The 14,082-nt window shown below is 35.0% G+C and overlaps 1 protein-coding gene across 3 annotated transcripts in view; it reads right to left on the reverse strand.

Moving 5' to 3' along the window:
* Positions 1-4,798: 4,798 nt before the first annotated feature.
* The window catches only part of LOC129222429 (uncharacterized), a 140,895-nt gene continuing 131,611 nt past the window's right edge, over positions 4,799-14,082 (reverse strand). For all 3 annotated transcript variants that reach the window (XM_054856944.1, XM_054856942.1, XM_054856943.1), the window contains exon 4: positions 4,799-5,865. In XM_054856944.1, coding sequence (XP_054712919.1) covers positions 5,091-5,865 — 775 coding nt within the window. In that variant the 3' untranslated portion in view covers positions 4,799-5,090. The remainder of the gene's footprint in view (positions 5,866-14,082) is intronic.

Consider the following 14,082-nt stretch of genomic DNA (forward strand, 5'->3'; position numbering starts at 1 on the left):
TTCTAATGTTTTTCTGCTTGAATCTTGACAATCACTAAATACTCCTAGTTTTCAATTTCAATGCCTCTAACTTCTTGTGAAACAATTATTTGTCATATTCTTCAAGAACCTGTTCTCCAGTTGCAGCTAACAATTTTGGAACATGTTCTGCTGGAAGTGATTCCCTCCTTTACTGTAAAAAAGGTGTTGCTAAACACCTGCTGCAGCTTCTGAATTAAAAAAAAAAGTGTTACTCAAATATAACTCTTTATAACATGACTGCAAGTCGGATGATGATAGCTCTGAAATTTCCATGTAGCTGTGACATTTAGAAATATTTCTGTATCGATGATGTTGCACTTTTATTCAAATGTAACACATGGAGGACGAGGAGTATCTGTTTGTCAAATTTCTTGTTGGAACAATTTTTTACAGCTGTTGTTTTCTTTTGTGAAGATATGACAAAGAGCGCTTTGAATGATTAACAGATTTTACCAAGGTTTAATTATTTTAAAGAGGGGCAACGCAGCTGCTAATTTAAGCCTGGGACTTCAATATTTTAAATTTGTTCTACTTTTTTCTACTCCTTCACCTAATTTCTCTTTTTAGTTTTATTCTGAACAAACTTTAGTAATTATTCTAGTTTTTTAAAAATTATATTATTTATTTTTTATCATTTGCTCTTTTTAGCTTCTACTTTGTTTTACTTTTTATAATTTTCATGTTTTCCTGTATTTATTAATTTATCTCGCCTCCTTTTTTGCCTTTCTGCAGCGGTCAGTGCCATTTGTGCAATTTGTTTGAGGTTTATTAACAAAAAGAGAAATGTGACTGATGTTACATATTTCAAATAAGTTTTAAATAATTAAATTCAACTATTTCTAAGAATTTAAGGGATTAATATTAAAAATATCATCATAAATGAAGAGAATATGACTTTTTATATACTTGGGTTTGTTTTGGTTTAAGCAATGAAAACTTTTATACAGTTTTGTGACTGATATTACATTAGAGTATGAGGCCTAGTTAAAAAAAAAACAATTAAAACAGTTTAAAGTTTCTTTATTGGTCTATTCTCTTCCAATGTAAACTAAATTTCAATAAAAAATAAGATTTTAGACATAACAATTAACTTCCTTAGTGTAAAAAAAAGATTAACTTTTAGAACAGCTAATACAAGGACACATGGACACCGAGTATAGTATTGTCAAAATTTGCCCATAAAGCTTACAAAAAATGTGTTTATAACTTTTTTCACATAGTTTTAGAAATATACGGTCTTTTTTTGCCTCATATGAAAGGAAAGAATTACTGATACCATGAAGGTTTTTTTTTACTGTGGTGTCCCTAGTTTCATGGAATTGCCCATATTCCTTTTTATTTTATATTCATAAAAATATTAGTAATGTAGCAATCTAAATTAATATTATAAGTGCCTGATTAAATATTAAACGTTGGTCAGAATTTTTTTTCTAATGACTGTGCACCGGCTAATGCCTATTTTTTTATTTCTGAATCATATAACTGTGTAAAAGTAGTTAACAGAAGAAAAAGGAGTAAAACAGCTAATGCTAAATTAACTCCATTAATATTGATGAAAATGTAAAATGAAATATTAGATAAGTATAATGAAAGAAACCTTATTAGAAGACTTTAGTTTGTGCTGATTGAAAATGTCGGATATATACCAAAATATGGAATATTTTCTAAAATATCATGATATTTTTGAGCCCTGGCTTTTATTAATAATTTTTTAAAGTTTTCTGTGGGCGTGTGGGCAAACACTTAGGAGCCTTTCTGAGTGTACCCTAAACCGCCTGGGTGTATTGGTGCCCCCATTTTTGAAGCTGTATGAATGCTAATGTTTGTCTCGATTATTTTTGATCAATAATGCACATAAATCTCATTATGTAAGTCATTTATTTTGCTTAGTAAGCAGGAATGTTACAGGGTTTTAAATGCAATGACATAAATATCTTTATGCTGGAATGATTTCTGAGTGCTTATGATACTCTCAAAATGATTTTTATAAATAAAGCAACCATTTGGCTCAGGCTGCTTTTGTATTAAAATGACAAATATAAAACATACATCATTTATACACAGAACAGTTCATTATACATTCTACAAATGTAAAATTTCTATCAAAACAGCAGATAGCCATGGTTTCAAAATGGAAAATAAATAAGGTATGAAAATATTTGTTCATCAAAAAATAAATTACAAATGCATACAAATTTACACATTACAAATCATGGGGAAGTAAACTTTCCCCACAGAATGGAGACACAAAAATCAGTAGAAAAATGTACAAAATCCATACACCAATGCTAAAAGCAAGCTTGGAATATGTGTTACAAAATTTGTTTTTCCTTAAAATGTCAAAATATTGCTCCAATTTTCAGGCACTTTTTCTGTGAATTATGACTTATTGCTTGCAAAATTCTTTTGATATTAAAATATAAATTTTATGTTGAAATTTATCAATTTTTCACTCTCGGTAATAATTTGCCACTTAGATGTTTGAAGACTTATTTCAACTACTTGTTACTAAATGCTGTATTTAACCATTATACTAAATAAATAATTGACATGTTTAGAAGTTTTCCTGGAGATCTGTTAGGATTTAATTCTCACTTTAAAAGTTTTGAAAGAGGGTGAAAATTCAAGAATTAAAAGATTAATGCCAATGTAATAAAAAAATAATTTAGTAACTCCTTGACATCCAGGCCATATGATGCATAGGTCCTGATCTTGTCATAGATGACAACTAGATGTTTGTCATGTTTTATTTGTATCTGAGCTGTCGTTTTTCAGTTTCTGGTCTCCCTTTTCGGAAGAGACATCGGACACTATGTTGTGCTAGTGTTTCTACCAATAGACCAATTAATTGTCTGATCAGCCCATGAAATAGAAGGATTATATATTAATTTCCTTACGGATTAAGATACTAGCACATGGCCTCTAGTTATATTAAACTGTTTGTCACTTTTTGTCTCATGACTTTGGATAACATGAGGAAGTGTGGTCAGCCAGAACTTAGCCCTGCGCACTGTAAGTATGTAAATACATACCAGTGATAACACTGCTATGTATTTATGTACTTTAGAAAAGCCATTCGGGTGTCAAGGGGTTAAAGTACTTTACATTTACTTTTGATCTGACTGATGCATTATAATAATTTCGAAAAATCACAAAAATATTAAATACTGTAAACTTCTATTTTTTTCCCCAAAAGAATATTTTTTGGTTTAAGGTATCAGAAAAGAAATTTGAAAACAAATATTTTTGCTTTTTTAATTTTAAAAATTTATAAGTACAGTAAAATCTTGTTACAACAAACTTTAAGGGAATACACATTTTATTTGTTGTTACAGGAGTTAGGTTGTAATGGAATTCAAGAAACCTGAAGGTTATTACTATAAGACTGAACATTTATTTCACCGAGAAATTTTTTTTTAAAATGCGTATTTGCTGTAATGAGATTTTACTGTATATTAAACGTTTATGGCGATTATCTTGAAATGTCATGGACCAAGCAAAAAGCAAGGAAACAGTCCTTATGAAACTTATGCTACATTGTCATTTTATTGCCGATTCGTTTTGATGTTTTGAGCTATTTAATTCAAAAGTAATAATTTTCACGAGTTTCAGTCGAAAGAGCTTTGAAGAATGATGCTTTGAAAATGATTTATGAATGAGGAAAATATTTTATTTAATGCAGTATGAGATATAAATAAATGGCACAAAGCTTATATGCTTTTGATGAACTGTCAATATATAGCTGTAAAACAGCATATGGTTTCTGAAAATGATTTTCATTCTCTTCCCTGCTTGTTTTATGCATTGAATATATCACAATATTTATGCAACTTAGAACCCATTTTTATTTTTTTTACAGTTGCAAAATATAATTTCAAGAACAGCAAATTTCCTGTTATTCTTTAATGGTTTGTTGCATAAAATGCTGATTTTTAAAGTAATAATGACTTCAATTTTTTGAATTAGGAAATGTGATAAAAGTACTGTAAACCCTTGCTAGGTTTGAACTGGTAACTACATATTCTTTGTATGATATCAGCTAAATAATTTTAAAGGATTTCAACAACAGAAAAGAAAATCAAAGATATTGTATACATTGTAAAAGCAAAGCAGCCAATGGTTTTTAGTCACATAAAAAGTTTCTCAAGTTTTACTATGGACATGACAGATAAATAATTGAAAGATTTTGTGTTAGTTATTTGTGGCAGCAGTGATGGTGAAGAAGATTAAATGACTTTAAGTATACAAAAAGTTTAACGAATTGATGAAAAGGGTAGAAATTTATCTGGATTTCAAAGGTATGTGAAACTTGTTTTAAAACTGCTTCTTACCACAATATTTTTTATAATATTACCATTGTCTCAAAAAAAAAAAAAAAAAAAAAAAAAAAAAAAAAAAAAACACACCAGCTCAGAGAATATTAATTACAGAAAATACAGATATGTCAAATCTTAATAATGACTTATTGTTATTTTTCCAGTAGTTCAAGAATGTAGAAGAAGAAACACAGGGAAGACTGCTCTTAGTGTATGTTTACTAACGTTTTGTAGTAGATTGCTCGTTAAAACAGATTGATTAGACTTCGCCATTATTTACAATCATTATGATAAGGGAAAAAATTGGTAACTATCATTAGTATTTTTTTTTTAATTTTAAAAGACTAAAAAACACAACTGATTTGTGGGTCTTAAAAGCTTCTTTTCTCTTTCTGGAAAACATACAATAACTAAACTACATTACTTCTTTCATAATTTGCAATAAATCATAACCAAATTTGTTTAAATTTGTTACTCAGCATAAAGCTATTTTTTAACACAGATTTCCTTTTTCATTCGCCACATTTGAAATCGAAAAGCAATGATTTACATCAATGTTTTAGATGAATTAATATGTAGTTATTTTAAATTTGAAGACTAAATTCATGATATGTTTTCAAGATTTAATTATTTATAGTAATAATTTCAGCTACATGTCTTTTTGTACAAAATAAATATTCCATAGTAAAAAAAGTAATGCCTTATGATTTTTGCAAGTTTATAACTCACGAGCTGCCACAAGCTAGCGCAATATCAAAAGTTACTAATTTTATTTAAAGATGTTTTGGAAGTTTGCTTAGACTTTTTAGGAGTATTCTTTTTTAAAGGGCACATTTTCTTTGAGACATTGAGTAAATTTCTCGGTTGGTCTTCCTTAGCTTTCTGTCTTTCTTGAATTTTCTGTCGTAGGGTGAGCAAGGTAGATATGCTTGCTCCAGTGCCTTGTTTTACATGCTTACCAGTCAAAGCACGACAAGGCCTCTTCCTCTGTGCATCAAGCTGCATGTCCTCCTCTGTAGGAGTTGGTGAATCTGGAACATGCATGCGTAGATTAGTCGTGGAATGTTCTCGCAGTCTTTGGACTAGCTGCTGGTAGTAATCATACACATGCAATAGGTACGGAGATCTACTATGTTGATGTAGCTGCTGGCGAAGAACTTCTGGGTGGGAGTAATACTCTTCATAGGGATGATGTTCGGGTGACTTTCTTGGGGATGGAATCCGATCACCATAAATAGGAGTAAAAGATTTTCTCTTTCTAGCTCCACCTATGACTGGGGAAGTTTCGTGGTATTGGTCCTGCACTTGAGAGTATCTGATTGAGTTAGAATACTTTATGGGCGTCCTATCAGTCTGATGGTCATATACTTCAACTTCACGAATGATGTCATGATGGTTAGCAGGTTGATGGCATTTCGGTGGTTTTAAGGCAATTATTTCAAGTAAGTTAGGACAACTGCTGGACCGAACAGGAGATTTTTCTTTCACAGAATTTTCCTTTTTGTTCTCCAGTAAGGCATCGATGGATCTGTTGAAGATAAGAAATTGATTTTATTGTTTACCATAATTTGATTTCTAATAAGTTGTAGAGCATTGAAAAATAAATTTTTCAAAATGTGTTAGAATTTAATGAACTGAAATATTTACTTAGTAAAAATTTAAGAACTTTTAATATGCAGGTTTCAAAAGCCACATAATCCATTGTTCTTTGAAACACTTTCGGTTAAATCTTTGCATTCGTTTGTGGTTATCAAATTACAACTTTTAAATGACATTTTCATTAAAACGTGTCTTCATATTAATTATTAAAAACATTATCAATGAATATTGGGACTAGGGATGCACCGATTTATCGGTCACTTTGCCGATCATTTATAATCAGCCAAATTTTGCTGATCAATCGAAGGAAAAAAATATTTTTCTTTCAAGCGTACCTTCAACAAGAAACTATGATGAATACATTTATGAACAATAAAATAATCGTAATTTGCTGCAAACATTATTTTAGAACTGCAGTATGAACGTGTACAGAGTAAAAACAAATAGTTTAGAAAGTGCGTAAAACTGAATGAAATATTAAAGAATAACTCTCACAGCTGAAATTCGCATAACACTACGAACAATAATTAAATTACAGGACATTTAAATTGGAATGCAAAAATAATTTATCCCCCCTCCCTCCTCCCCAACGTTTTCCATATCACCTGCCTTGCAGCTTCTTTTTAGTTTTATGTTATTTCTATTAATCTTTTGAAGGACAGAAATGTAACAGAAATAAACAAAAGTGTATATGATTCCACAGGAATCTCCCCTTAACTCTCTCCCCCCCAACTCTTTTGTTTTATTTCTTAAAAGAAAATCAGGATCATTTCCTAAAGTTTACGATGATACCTTAACCCCAGCTTTTGATGACACAACTTGAATATTTTTTCAGTTATTTTGTTCCTTGTAACTATACATATAATTGCATGACACAACTCACTATTTAAATTATTAAGTTTTGATTCAACAAGAAAAAAATATGTATATATATTCCCCTTTAGAATAGTGCTTTTAGATAACCTTATATATATATTTTTTACAATGAATAAAAAACTTGGGTTAAATGGCTACTAATAATTTAAAAATCAATTTAAATTAAAAAATGCTCCTAAATTTGTCTGCTGACCAAAAACCGCCCCTAATATTTTTAAATTTTCATGTCTGATTAACATTAAGTGATTTTATTAACATTAATATAAAAATTGGCTGAAATAAATTGCATAAAATTTTGAAATTATTTTTGGAAAATTAGGAAAGAGGAGAAAAATCGTCTCTCATAAATAAACTGTTAACTATTTTTAAAGTCAAAAAAAAAAAAAGCATTAAAAATAATCATTATGATCGGTTATATCAACAGCCGATTAATCGGTAATCGGCCAATTTGCTTATCAGTGCATTTCTAATTGGTACTGCCATGGAACAGAAAAACTGCTGCTTCCTGCTCAGAAAATATATTTTCTGCTAAAAGGAACGACTGGAGTTTTCTTAACTTACAAGTTGTACTTTGTGGTGTGGGTTACATTAGGATGAGATATAGAAGGCTGTAAAAAAGGAAAGCTAAGTTTTCGTTTCACTGTTGCGTTTTAGATCGTTTCAAATGGTGTGTTATATTCTATGTTCGTCTTTTAGTTCACAGAATTTCATTTGTTTGCGTTTTAAATTAAGTGTTTTAACCTGGTCTATGAATTAGTATCCAGAAAAAGAGATAAATTGAAGTTCATTAACTTATAAAAGTCCAGGTTTTGTTTTGAAACCCTTCTCTTTTACATTAAATATGTTACTTAAAACCTGTTTCTTGCTATGATCAAAATTTTAATGCCTTTTTTTTTTTCAGAATTTCCGTTTTTAATCACCCTTTTTACATAGCTTATTATTTTTATTCAGCTGTGATTTTAGCCGCTTATTTGCAAAAAAAAAAAAAAAAAAAAATTTCTTTGCTATTTTTGAAATTTTTGTACCATTATAAACAAACTTAGGAATTTATTTTCAAGATTATTTGAAAAGATTTCAAGATCGTTTTATCTTAACTCAACTTTAATTTAAGTACATTCGCGATGTTACCAACAGTTTGCTAGATCCTAAAAATCTTCCAAACGAAGTCTTTTTCAATCGTCTTTTACGAGCTAAAAAAGGAGGGGGGGGGGGATCTCTCTCTCTTTTTACTTGAGGTAAAAGTTAAAAAAAAAAAAAAAATCGAAGTACTTCTTTCTGAAAATCTGAGGTAAAAATATTTTATTTCTTTCGTTTTGAAGTTTCACCTTGCCCTTAGACTTGTTTTGAGGCACAAAACAATAGTGAAATACTTATTCATACTGATTAAGTGGAGTTCTGTTATTCAAGACGTTGAATTGAAGATAGCTGAAATTAACTACTAATATATGATACCTAATGAAAATCAGGAAACATTTTAACGAAAGTACAATGGACTCTATCTGAACACTCTCCTAATACGAACACCCCGATATTCGGAATACAATTAGATGGTACTGGTGAATACATATGCATTATCCAGTCTCTCTCTATAACGAACGCACCCATAATCTAAACACTTTTGTTTTGGTCCAATGAGTGTTCAGATTAGAGAGAATCTACTATATTTTTATTGTGTTTATTTATTTTTTTGAGGATACAAAAGAAAAAAAAATTCGATACACAAACCTTATTATATAGCTTGCTTTTAAAATATGCATTCGTTTTCGCTTTATTTTCTTTAATTTTATGAAATCTTGATTTTCTTACAATTTTTTTTTCGTGGCTGCAAAAGAGCTCGTAAAATTTGATTCTCAATCAAATCTCTCCTCGGGTATCTCAAACCGAGAAGGTTTATAATACCATTAGAGTTCGGAGGAGAGAGTATTTCTCCCTTATTTTGTTTCGTACAGTGAAGCTCTGACTAAAAGATGCCTTGAGAGAGTTCTCTACTTCTTGGAGAGAATTCTGATACTGCCAGTGGCGCAGCCACGGGAGGGGTTTTGGGGTTAAAACCCCTCCCAGAACACAAGCACATTCATTTCTTCCATTAAGATCAAGGGAAAAAGCAGAGTATTTGAGCTTTTCCAAGCGGAATAGGTTCAACAAAATATTTTACTGTTTTTAATAATCGGGAAGCAGTCAGAAATTGCTTTTCAATTCTTAAATATAAAAGTTGTATTTCATGATAAGCAACCCACGTCCCCCTTGGTATAAGATAGCTAAAATGATGTCAATAAAGCTCTACAGGGTATCATGGTCCCTCAGCACTTCCATCTCTGCACAACTCCTTTTTAGGGACATCTAGTGAGAGGAAGCCTACCGCACCCGATTTTCTGAGGCTCTTAACCAATTCTCATCGAAAGATAGAAACCGTTATTAGCTAGCATTTGACATTCAAAAATACATGAATGTATTTTAGGAGGAGCTTTTAAGTGATCTCGCGAAAAACACGCAAAAAATGAATATAAGATTAAAGTAAAACTAATAATAAATATTCTGTGCTTTTCCCACTTTCTTCATTTCATAGTGACAGCAACACGAATTATTAATTGTTTTTAAGAAGTTACTTATAATGAATAATTACTAATCTGTAGAAATTCTTTGATATTGAATAATTACGCACAAGGGCACCCATATGCAAAATTTTAAAGGGGGGGGGGGGCTCAAAAATTTTCCCCATGATTTAGCAGAATATTGTTACAAATTCTGTAAATAGTAATTATTGTAGGAACGTAACCTGTAAATAGTTTCCCGTAATGAATATAGAACCCCTTTTTCATTCGGCTAAAGTATACGACCCCTATTTTCTTTCTTTTCATTGATAACGGTCTACTACTTTACAGAAGCGTGTGGAATATTTGAGAAATTTCTTTTCGGTGTATTTAAGCCGTTAGCGATGGATAAACAGTTAGTTTCGATTGAGATTTCGAACTGAGTGCATTTTTGCTCTGTTTATTGCGAGGCATTTTCGCTGTGTTGTTTTCGTATTTGGAAGTAAATACGTGTGTAAACGTTGAGTTTACGGTGTTGTGTGATAATTGCTTAATTGCTGATGAATAATTTAGCAGTTGTTGAAGATCTTTCCTGTACATAGTGTAAATAAATTTCCTGTGTTTTTATCAAGAACTGTGTCTTCATTTCAAGAAAGTGGAAGTCGCACCGAATCCGTTACAATTGGCGCCCAACGTGGGGCTTCTTCTGGACTTTCTTGGAGTAAGTGTGACTTTGGACATTTTTTCATAAAGACTGTTTGAATTTATAGACTTTGTTTTTATGGTGATTACTCGCGCAATGGATGACTAATTAAAACAACTTCTGGAAGCAATTAATGCTGCGAAAAGTGACTTGGCTGAAAGTTTGGCGGCTAATCAAGAGCAATTAAAAAATGATATGGCGGCTAATCAAGAACAATTAAAAAATGATATGGCGGCTAATCAAGAACAATTAAAAAGTGATTTGACTGCAAGTTTTACTGCAAATCAAGAACAATTAAAAATGACATTGCGGCTAATCAAGAACAATTGAAAAGTGATTTAATGGTACTGAAAAATGATTTAGCTTCTAACCAAGAGGAAATTAAAAACGACCTTACTTCGGTAAAGACTGTGATGGAAAACAAATTTAATGAGATAGAGCATCGAGTTGATGCTTTTGATGAAAAGTTTGAAACAGTAGAAAACCGTATCGCAACAGTTGAAAATCATGTGGATGAGAAAATTAAAAACATGGAAAGGAGATTGGCGATCGCGGAAAGCAGCTCTGTACAGTTTGGCGCTCCCACATCGGTTGCTCGACCGTCCATTAAACTTGCCACACTTGATGGGAAAACTTCGTGGCAGGTTTACAAAACTCAATTCATGATAGCGGCGGAAGCGAACGGATGGGACTCTGCTACCAAGGCCTGTCATCTTGCAGCATCCCTGAGAAGTGACGCAGCGGACATTCTTCAGACCCTTCCGGACAGCCAGCGCCTGGATTTCGCCGCCCTCACATCTGCGTTGGAGCTTCGCTTCGGTGAGAAGTGCCAGAAAGACTTCAGCCGACTCCAGTTGAAGTCCCGTTTCCAGAAAACCGGGGAAACCCTGCAAGAGCTAGCGGCGGACGTCGAGAGACTGTCTCATCTTGCTTTTTGCGACTGTCCTGCGGATGTTCGAGACAACCTGGCACTCAACTACTACATCGACGGGGTTCGAGATCCGGAAATCCAGAAAGCTCTACGGATGGCGGATGTCAAAGACCTGAATTCTGCTGTTGTGTATGCGATGAGATACGAGGCCGCCCAAGAAGCAACCCGTGTGGATCGCCATCTAATCCGGACTCAGGAAGCTGTTGAGTCTGATTCCAGGTCGTCCCACCTCGCTGAACTTGAGAGACAACTCGGTGACTTGACAAGACATCTGAGCAGCATAACAGCCCAAAAGAAACAAGAGCAGAAGTGCTGGAAATGCGGTAGTGAAGGACACCTGCGAAGGAGTTGTCCGGCTCGCCAAGCTACGCGAGGGAAGGAAATCACCACCACTAGAGCTCTGCAGATTTCCTCTTCTAGTAGTGGCAGTGATGGACTTTTCATTTACGCACATGTAAATGGGAACCCCTGCAGACTGATTGTCGACACTGGAGCCAATGTGACAATCATTAGGACAGATGTGGCTCGTGAATTTGGATTGAAACTGCTGTGGACATCGCCACGCGTAAGTCTCCAGACTGTGACAGGTGACAAAATTGAGATTGACGGTAAAGTGGACTTGGAAATAGTGTTTGGGAATGCCACCTACCATCATACGGCATTCGTCGCTAATATCACGGACCCCTTCATTCTCGGATTGGACTTTTTGAAGAAATATGACTTCACTCTCGACTTCAAGACTAATGAGCTGCACTCGATGAGAGAAGACATAGCCGTTTTCCCTGCGGAAAGTGATGTAAAATCCGCTCATCAAATAATAGCCCAGACAGATTTATCGATTCCCTCAAGGTCAGAATCATTAATACCTGGCTCCATTGAAGAAAGCAATAGTTTTCGATTTGGACTCATTGAATACCCTAACCTAAGCAATAACCTAAAAGGAGTGCTGGTAGCATCTACGCTTGTGGACCTTTCCAAGGACGTAATTCCTGTAAGAGTCGCCAACGTGAGTGAAAGGCCAAGGAATATTCGGAAAGGTGAAGTGTTAGCAACTTGTACTCCAGTAAACTGCATCATTAGAAGAATCAATTCCCCCGAAACTGTGTCTTCTGAGTCCTTGACATCGAAGTTAATTGGGAGTGCACCCTTATCGAAAGATCAAAGAACTGCTGCGGAACAATTGGTGGATGACTTTAAGCATCTGTTTTCATCTACATCGGAGGATGTTGGCCGTACGAATTTAACGCAGCATAGGATCTACACTGGAGAACACCCACCTATTAAACAGCATCCAAGACGACTACCGTTCGCCAAGAAGGAAGAGGTCGAGACCCTCCTGAAAGAGATGAAGGAGAATGATGTAATCGAACCGTCATCCAGTCCTTGGGCCTCTCCCATCGTCTTGGTCCGAAAGAAAGATGGCTCCACCAGATTTTGTGTCGATTACCGACGGCTGAATGAAATCACCAAGAAAGACAGTTACCCTCTTCCACGGATAGACGACACCTTGGACACTCTTTCCGGACACAAGTGGTTTTCGACCCTGGACTTGAAGAGCGGCTACTGGCAGGTTGAGATACACCCTGATGACCGAGAGAAGACAGCATTTACAACTGGACAAGGCTTATGGCAGTTTAAAGTGATGCCCTTCGGCCTCTGCAATGCACCAGCTACGTTCGAGCGTCTTATGGAGACAGTGTTAAGAGGACTTTCCTACGAATCCTGTCTGGTCTACTTAGACGATATCATCATCGTGGGACGCAGTTTCGAAGAACATCTGGCAAATCTTAGGAAGTTGCTGCAAAAGCTTAAGGAAGCCAATCTGAAGTTAAGTCCGTCCAAATGTAATTTGTTCCGCCGGGAAGTGAACTATCTTGGTCACATCATCTCTTCTGAGGGTGTGCAAACCGATCCAGAAAAGGTATCTACGGTCAAGAGTTGGAGTCGTCCCGAAAACATCCATCAGCTGCGAAGTTTCCTGGGGCACTGCACGTACTACAGGAAGTTTGTAAAGGGTTTTTCCAACATTGCACGACCTTTGCATAAGCTGACGGAGAGCAAGCAAAAGTTTGAATGGTCCAAAGAATGCGAAGATGCATTTCTACGACTGAAGGAGGCTTTAACATCAACGCCTATCCTCGCCTATCCTCAGCCTGAAAAATCCTTCATCCTAGACACTGATGCGAGCAACGAGGGCATCGGAGCTGTTTTATCCCAAGAAATTGACGGAAATGAACATGTCATCGCTTACTGGAGCAAATGCTTATCAAAGTCGGAGCGAAATTATTGCGTCACCAGAAAGGAGTTACTGGCCATAGTGAAAGCTGTAGAACACTTCCATCATTACCTCTACGGCCGAAAGTTTCTGCTTCGGACAGATCATGCCTCGTTAACTTGGCTTTTGAACTTCAAAAATCCGGAAGGCCAGATAGCCAGATGGATACAGCGGCTCCAGGAATATGACATGGAGATCAAGCATCGAAAAGGGTTATCTCACGGTAATGCTGACGCTTTATCAAGGAGACCCTGTCCTGAGAACTGCCACTATTGTTCCCGAATCGAGAAACAGTATGGAACGACTAGCCCTACCGCCTATCAGGTGACAGTGACTCCAATATCATCAGAACCTGATCCATGGAGTGACGACCAAGTTCGATAAGATCAACTTGAAGACCCCGACATAAAACCAATTTTGGAGTTCATGGAAAGTGACAGTCGGCGACCTAGCTGGCAGGACGTTTCCATCTTTAGTCCTGCAACAAAAAGATACTGGGCTTTATGGAATTCACTCCATTTACGGAACGGCGTACTGTACCGAAAATGGGAATCTGATGACGGCAAAACGTCTAGGTGGCAGTTACTACTTCCCCGATCAAGGATTTCAGATGTTCTGAAAGAAATACATAGTAGTGCGACTGGAGGACATTTTGGTGTCTTGAAAACCCTCACTAAAGTTCGGGAGCGCTTCTTCTGGAGCAAAGCGAAGGATGACGTGGAGAAGTGGTGCCATTCTTGTGACGCCTGTGCTGCTCGTAAAGGACTGAAGAAGAGAAGCAGAGGGAAGCTACATCTGTACAACGTTGGAGCTCCTTTCGAACGAATTGG

Source organism: Uloborus diversus, chromosome 5, assembly GCF_026930045.1.
Source record: "Uloborus diversus isolate 005 chromosome 5, Udiv.v.3.1, whole genome shotgun sequence".
NCBI lineage: Eukaryota > Metazoa > Arthropoda > Arachnida > Araneae > Uloboridae > Uloborus > Uloborus diversus.